The sequence below is a fragment of the Pteropus vampyrus genome, unplaced genomic scaffold, assembly GCF_000151845.1.
Source record: "Pteropus vampyrus isolate Shadow unplaced genomic scaffold, Pvam_2.0 Scaffold499, whole genome shotgun sequence".
NCBI classification, from domain to species: domain Eukaryota; kingdom Metazoa; phylum Chordata; class Mammalia; order Chiroptera; family Pteropodidae; genus Pteropus; species Pteropus vampyrus.
The window spans coordinates 240174-247667 of NW_011889280.1; the positions used below are offsets into that span (position 1 = coordinate 240174).

The window sequence follows — 7494 nt, forward strand, 5'->3', positions numbered from 1 at the left end:
CTGGTTTGTCCACGCCGCTGCCCTGGAACCATGGAGACAGAGAGACAGCATGTAGATAATTCACAGGGTGAAGTGGACAAGGAGGGGTCCAGGGCGTGGCCGGGGACAGGTTGAAGCTGAGGGGGGAGGGACAGCGAGGACCTGGAGAAGGAGCCGTGAGAGCGGGCGGGGCGGGAGGCGGCCTCGCGTGCTCTACTCCTTCGTCTCTCATAAACGCCGTTTGCCTCCATTCTTCTGGGCGACAGCCCTGGTCTGATGTGACATGCTCCCAGGAGAGCTTCCGAACTCGGCCTCTCCTGGGGGTGGGATCTCTGCCTGGTCAGGGTCCCTCGTGGCCAGTGTCTGAGGAACGGTGGCATTACGTGGCCACTTGCCTTCAGCAGAGTTCGTAGGATCTGAGAATTCAGAAAAGGAAAGGACCTTCCGAGCTTATCACTTTTAAGCCTTTCCCAGGCAGGGGACAGCTGGGCACTGTCCCTGAGCGCATCATCGCCGCCGCAGAGCCCGGAACTTGTGGCTCCTTCAGCAAAGACAGCGTCTCGTGGTTGGGAAGCTCAGGTTTTGTCAGGTTTCATTTTAAATGGACATCCACTCTTCGGGGGTGTAATAAATCGTTACTGTCCTCACTGGCCGGCGGGGCGAGGCTCTGCCCTGGGGCAGGCGTGTGGGGACTGCCTTGAGCCCAACAGAGTCGTTTAGTCAATGTTTATTGTCTAAGTGTCGAGCTAGGGCCTGGGGTGCAGCGGGGACCCAAGGTGGGCACAGCTGCTGCCTCGGGCACTGGAGGGCGGAGGGGCAGGCGGACAACTCGGGGAGGCGGGCAAGATCGTGCAGACGGGGCAAGTGCCGGGCGGACAGGGAGCCAGGGCCGGTGATGTGGCGGGGAGGCTGGAGGCAGAGGGATCAGAGATGAGCCCCACGGTTAACGTGCCCTCGAGCTCCGTGCCTCCGTCTTGGCCGTAAGATGTGCAGAACAGCAACTTAAATTCCGTCTGGGAGGGGTTACCCCTCTGTGCCCAGCCTGACAGACCCCCGAAAGGTCACTAGCAGCGACCCCTTGAATTTGCATGCACGTCCCTCCAAGGCAGCAAAAGCTAACCTTGCCATAGGTAAATAAAGCCCGCCCCTCGGCCTCTGCCCTCTTGGAATGAATGACCTTGATTCCACTGAAACCGGGGTGCCCATTCCGGTGGCAGCGCCTCCCACGTCCTTCCTGGGCCACTGCAGTGTGGCTGCATACATCCCCATCGTCCTCCGGGCCCTCTCAGGGGAGAGGTCACGTGACGTATGACAGCTGCTCCCGATTATCTTTGTGCACTATACATCCCTTTTTCAGTCAGCGTAGGCCGAGGCCGAGTCCACTTTCAGGAACAACCTAGCAAGCAGCGAAGGGCCGCCCCCCAGCTCTTCCCTAAGCCTGCGGCCACGGCCCCTCCAGCCGTGCAAGTGGCCCCATCGAAGAGTGTGTTTCGGGCCCAGCTCCGTCACAGCCTTGCTTTGCTGACGTAAGTGAGCGAACATTCGCAAATTTAAAAAGAAAAGACATAAGCCTTCTCCTCGGTGGCCAAACTTTGTGCTTGTCCCCCGGGAGAGTCTGGAACTGACTGTAGTTATCAGTCTGGGGGCCGGGAGGGGTGAGGGGGGTGGGGAAGGAGAAGAATTAGCATCCCCCTGAAAGACAGAGGGCATCACAGGGGGTCCTGGGCGGGGAGTGTCTGTCCTGTCGGACGCAGGGGCGAGGATTCACGCTGGGGTCCCCGGACTAATCTGCAGGTCACGATTCCAGTCTTAGAATCTGATCCTTGTCATGCTTCTGAACCATACAGGACTCTGCATCTGATTCCCAGCTCCCTGGGCCCTGCAGCCCCGAGAGGAAAGAGGTCCTTCTAGGGCCGCCACAGGGAAACCCTGGTGCTTTAAACAGGCCTTGAACTGAAGACTGTTCTTTCCTTTTTTAAAACTCTTTGGGGTGATGATAAAAAGCAAACGGCCACAGACCTTGAATAAACCGTGCTTATCACATCGCGCGCAGAAGCCGAAGCTGGGGACTTAATCGGTACTGAGTTCTGGGCGATTACAGGTGACTGTGTTGTCTCCATGTGTCACCATCTACTACATGCCACTCTGGTGATCATTAGATCCCCACTGCCTTTAAATCAACCAGCACGAGTAACCGGCCGCAGATTCCCGTCCTTGAGGAGACGTCACTTGCAACGGCTTCCGGTGACAAATCTTCTATCGACCGGATTTCAGTTGCAGATAACTGGAACCACATTAGTGCTGAAGCAGAAAGATGGATTACAGGAAGTGAGGTGATCGCAGAGCCTGGGGGAGCCGGCTGGAGACAGGTCCCCCAGCAACGACTCTGAATGTTACGCAGGGCTGGCTGCCCCTGCCTGGCCCCCGGGGCTGCTGGGTGACCGCTGGCTCCAGGGCACACATCTGGGGCCGTGTGGTTTCCGCTCACCTCTTCGGATCCACTCCCTGGCGTCACCCGTCCTGAGCTCTATACGCTGCTGTGTCGATGGGCTTCCTTTGCCCCCGGCTTCCATCTGGACTTGGCTAGTGGGAGGCCCAGGCAGGAGGAGGGGCGGGGAGGGGTGTCCTGGGCCACCGTGCGTGACTGTGGGTTGGCTGTGTCTTGCTATTAGAGCCCCTACCCACGGTCCCCTCTTAGATGTCCCCCAACTCCCTTTCTGGGCTCTAGAATCCACGCTCGCCTCTGGCCCCGTGGGCCTTGAAGTCACGACAGTCCCCTCATGGTGCTGGGACGCAGCACCTTCCCTTCTGGGCCCCCTTAACCCGGCCCCAGCTGTCCCTTTACGACTCACCCTCCAGTTCCCGCATTCGAGTGTGCCATCTCTTTGCTGCCAGACTCTGGGTGCTGCACCTACCCGGATGCGATCCAGGCTCAGGGAGCCACCGCCGGAAGCATGGGGTCCGGAGTCACGCCGTGCCCGCCACGCCTGCCCCAGCACGATGGGCGTCCGGCCACGGCTGCTTCTCACCCCTCTTCGCCACGGATCCCCGTCTTGCTCGAGGGCATCGGAAGGGCACGGACTCAGTGACGCGCTTCTGTGTCTCCCTCTGTCACGGGATAGAGCACCTGCCTCAGAGGCCGGGGTCCGGCAAAATCGGTGCCCTTAACATTACGTTGGTTTCATCGTCGGTTACTCGATAAACATTAGCGATCCTGTCAGTCATACTCGTCATTTTTGTAACTTCTCGTGAACAACCCCACTTTCCTGCTCCCGTGCACCCCTTGTTCCCACTTCCCACCTGCTCTGGTCCTCTTCCGCCCGATCCGTCAGCAGAGAAAGGTTGGTTAGCTTCCTGGTCACCCAGCGCTGTCACCTGTTGCTGGGAAAACTCACGAAGATTCAAGCTCGACAGACCGGCCAGGTGTGGAGTGTCCCTCTGACTGTCCTGCTGTTTTGGAATCTCTCCTGGTCGAACTCTAGACCTTTCCACAGGCTCTTCCCTCCACCTGGATTAACGTTTCCACCCGTCTTCCTTAACCGGCACACTTCTATTCATCCATTAAAGGCCCATTTCACCTCCGGATAAACTACTTCCTCCCCTAGGCAATGGCAGCCATGATTGATCCCTGGTGCCCACCTTATGCCAGGCATTTTTCTAGGCTCTGGGACAAAGGAAAACTTCAGGGGCTGTGTAAGGAATCAGAGAGAGGACTTACTTTAGATAGGGCAGTTAGGGAAGGCTTCCTGAGAGAGGAGGCATTTAGGCAGATGATAAAGATAAGGACTTAGCCATTTTAAAAGCTGGAGCAGAGGGAAGTATGAAGTAAGTGTCAAGACCCCAAAACAGGAAGGCCTGAGGCACTTTCAAGGAACAGAAAAGGGTAGTCAGCGAGTCTGAGGGGGCGGGGGGCGGGGGGCAGGGGGCGGGCGAGAGAAGTTAGGAGGTAAGGATGGGGCTGTGCCAGTAGGGCCACACTGGGAATGATGGACTGGGCTGCACAGGATGGATTTTATTTTAAGAGTTACTGGACACCACTGGTGAGTTTTCAGTGAATTGGAACATGGAGCGGATCCTCTGGTTGCTTGTAGAATGTGAGAGAAGCTGGCAGCCCCTGGTCCAGCCAGGAGGCTCCTGCGTGGTCCAGGCGGGGCCTGGCCTGGTGGAGGTGTGGGGGTGGAGGGTCGACCTGCAGACAGAAGTGACAGTTCACTGATGGTGGGGACGTGGGGCCTCAGGGACACTGGCTCCCAGCTTCTGGCCTCAGTGGCTGGGTGGCTGGAGCTGTCATTCGCAGACAGGAAGGCTGGGGAGGAACTGGTTTGGTTTGGGTGATCGGGAGGGGAGAGGGAGAGAAAGAAGAAATATTAAATCTGAGTTGCCTGTGGGGCATCCAGGGGGCTGGGAGGGGTGGCCGGGCCTTGGGGCTGCGGGGGGCAGAGCTCTGCGGTAGGTCTGTGGTGGCACCGATTTCGAAGCCTCAGGCCTACAGCCCAGTGAGAGGAAGCGGTGTGCAGGCAGCCGCCCGGCAGGCTCTGCAGAAGCCACGGCCGGAGGAAGTGAGCTTGGCCCCTGCCTCCCGACGGCCCCCGCGGCCCCTGTGGCCCCTGCCGACCTAGGGAACCCGGAACCTGCTCCTGCTGGGACGGGGACCACCATCGGAGCCCCGTGCTTTCATTGCTGTGCGTGCAGGAGGCAGCCAGGTGAGTCCTTCTGGCCTCTCTGCCGGCCGGAGGCCTCCGCCGCTGGGGCTTCCTGTCAGTCCCGTAGGCTTGAGGGTCCCAGTTCACACAGGGCGGGCTCCGAGGGGTTGGTGGAAACTGAGCCCAGAGAGCACAGTCTCTGCTGGGGGAGGGGGGCCGGGCAAAGTGGACCCCGGAGCCCCATGCCTCTCGCTCCACCCGATGCTCGGGGCCATTCCTGCCTCCCCAGAGATCCCCGACAGGCAGAAGGGCACTGCCCTACCTCTTGTGCAGCCAGGGGACGGATTCCTAACCTGCCATGTCATCTCCCCTGAGCTTAATCAATGCATGGGGAGAAAGGCCACCCCCAGTCCAGGGCAGGGAAGGGACTGCCCGGGCTGCCGATGGCCGAGGCAGGTTCCGGCTCTGCGTCCACTGGGCTGCCTTTGGCCAGCATGGTGTCCAGCTTGTCCTCGTAAAGAAGCATCGGGACCAGAGAGGGGAGGGCGTATGCGCAAAGTCGCACGGCCAGAATGAGGAAGAGCTGGCTTGGAGCCTGGGCCTCCTCACGCTCCGGGCCTGGCTTCTTCCTCTCCTTTGTCCGCGAACCAAATCCCAGTGTCCAGGAGGCTTGGGGATTCGGGGGACAGGTCGGTTCAGCGGCTGTGTTCCCCCCAACCCCACTTCAGGGAAAAACAGTTCCATGGTGTCCCCTGGCTGGCTGCTAGTGTGACGGGGTGGCCCCATCTCACCACAGCCGTGGGCGCTGCGCTCCAGCCAGCCTCCCAGAGCCTGCAGCTGACCACCAGCTTATGCTGCATGCCACATTGCTCCAGGTGTCTGCGGGGTGGGGGTGGGGGGTGGGGGAGAGAGGCTGGGGAAGGCCAGGGCCAGAGAGACAGAGAGACAGAGAGAGGGCGGGCACGGCTGGTAGTCAAGCAGGAGAGGAAGTGGGCTAGGGAAACAGGAAGGAGGCCGGGCTGGGCCTGAATCCCCCGTCCCAGGCTCGGGGTGAGCCTTGCCCCTTCCCACAATGCCTTCCCACAATCTTTCCCACAGTGAGGACATGTGCTCTCTGTAGATGCTGGCCCCTCCCGTGCCGGCATCGGCTATGAGACTCCCAAACCACCCCAAGAGAAAGCCCCATTGCAGAGAGCCTCATTCAGAATTGGGGGCCAAGCCACCCTCTGAGAGTCAAGCCTGTGTGGAGAGGGGTACAAGTCCCAGTGACAGCAGCACGCCAGCTCCGGGCAGCTCAGTCAAAGGCTGGCGGTGCCGCTCTGAGCCCCCCTGGCTCAGGCTCTGGGGCCCAGAGGGATCTTTCCCCTGCCCCGCGGGAGCTCAGGGCCCATGGGCTCCCCCAAACCAGCCCCCACATAGCTCTCCCAGCCCCCCTGAGATTTCCTTCTTGAACTCAGGGTTCCCTGGATCCCAGGAGCTCCGAGGAGGGGCCGCCCCCTTCCTTCGTCCTAACCGTGGGGGTTGAGGGGCGGGAGGCTTTTGCGCTGAATGACAGCACTGAGCTGGCCTCTCTGTGCCTGGCCGAGCAGACCCCCTGCCCCTGCCAGCCCGTGCTGGGCTGCGCCCTCAGCCACGTGCCTGCCCCCACCGGGCGTCCCGCGGGGACTGGCTCCAGGCCGCCCCCTCTTCGGGGACCCCGACCCCTTGCCTGGGCAGGACAGTGACTTGTTCACGCAGAGCCAGCTCCCACTCTCTCTCGTGCCTCCTGACGCAGAGCGAGGTTGGGGCCGCTCAGACCGTGACGCCCTCTGTCCCGCATCCCCCAGGGCTGACGAGGCAGAGATGGAGCCGGAGTCCCTCTACAACCTGCTGCAGCTCCCTAAGGAGGCGAGCCTGCCCGTGCTAGAGGAGCTACCACAAGGTGCTGGGCCACACGGGGCTGGGGGCCGGGCAGAGGGGGCGTCGCCACACCAAACGGCCGGGCCCGGGCACTGCATTGCTTTCCAAGTTGTCAGCCGAATACCTGTCTGTTCAGCCCCTGCCTACACCTTCTGTCTTACACTCGACAGCCGCTCCTCGCTTCTGGAAACTTCCGCAGTTATCCCCATGCCCCTCACAACCGCACGCCCCCAGGTTCGCGATGACGCTGTGCTAAGTAAGCCCTTCTCACCAGCAGCATCTCATTTCCTGCTCTGAGGCTAGGTGCTATGACCTCCTGTTTACAGACGAGGGAACCGAGGCACCGAGAGTAACAGAGAATAACAGGTAGCTCCGTCGGTAAGCGGTCGAGCAGGGATGCTGAGCCCGAGGAGGGTGGCTCCCGGATGCAGACTCCACGCCCACCGTGCCGTCCTGGGGGACCCCTGCACACATCCGACATTGGGCTGGGTGTCAGATCCGCTCCCTTCACACTGCGGGCGAGAGGGGAGAGAAACAAGTCAGCGGGCGTGGGTGCCACGTTCAGCAAATCTCTGTTCTCTGAGCTCTGGAGTTTGTGGCCTCGGCCCCCGAAATCTCCCTCCCAGGAGATAGTTCGAAAGGATGGTAGCAGGTGCCCAAAGCTGTCACCACCCCGTTATAGAAAACAGACAACAAACCAGGACTCAACCCAAATGTCCTCCTTGGCAAGGGCGTTAAGTGAACTCACCAGAATTTATGTAACCTTTAAACATAAGTACGATGATGGAGGAAAAGCGTGAAGTGATTTAAGCAAAAGAGCAGAGTGCGACCTTTCCGAGATGCCGTGAATGCAGCCTTTTGAAACAGGCGTGGACCAGAGTCCCCTGGAGCGGCAAGTGGACCCAGGGGTTCCGGTGGCCGTGGTCCAGAGTCACGAGCCTGACTCCGTTAACCGTCCAGGGCTCTCTGTTTA

General features: G+C 60.4%; 1 protein-coding gene across 1 annotated transcript in view; it reads left to right on the forward strand.

The window, feature by feature from the left end:
* The first annotated feature begins 6460 nt into the window (after positions 1 to 6460).
* Positions 6461 to 7494, forward strand: part of PARVG (parvin gamma) — a 20072-nt gene continuing 19038 nt past the window's right edge. The window contains exon 1 of the mRNA XM_011382977.2: positions 6461 to 6543. Coding sequence (XP_011381279.1) covers positions 6465 to 6543 — 79 coding nt within the window. The 5' untranslated portion in view covers positions 6461 to 6464. The remainder of the gene's footprint in view (positions 6544 to 7494) is intronic.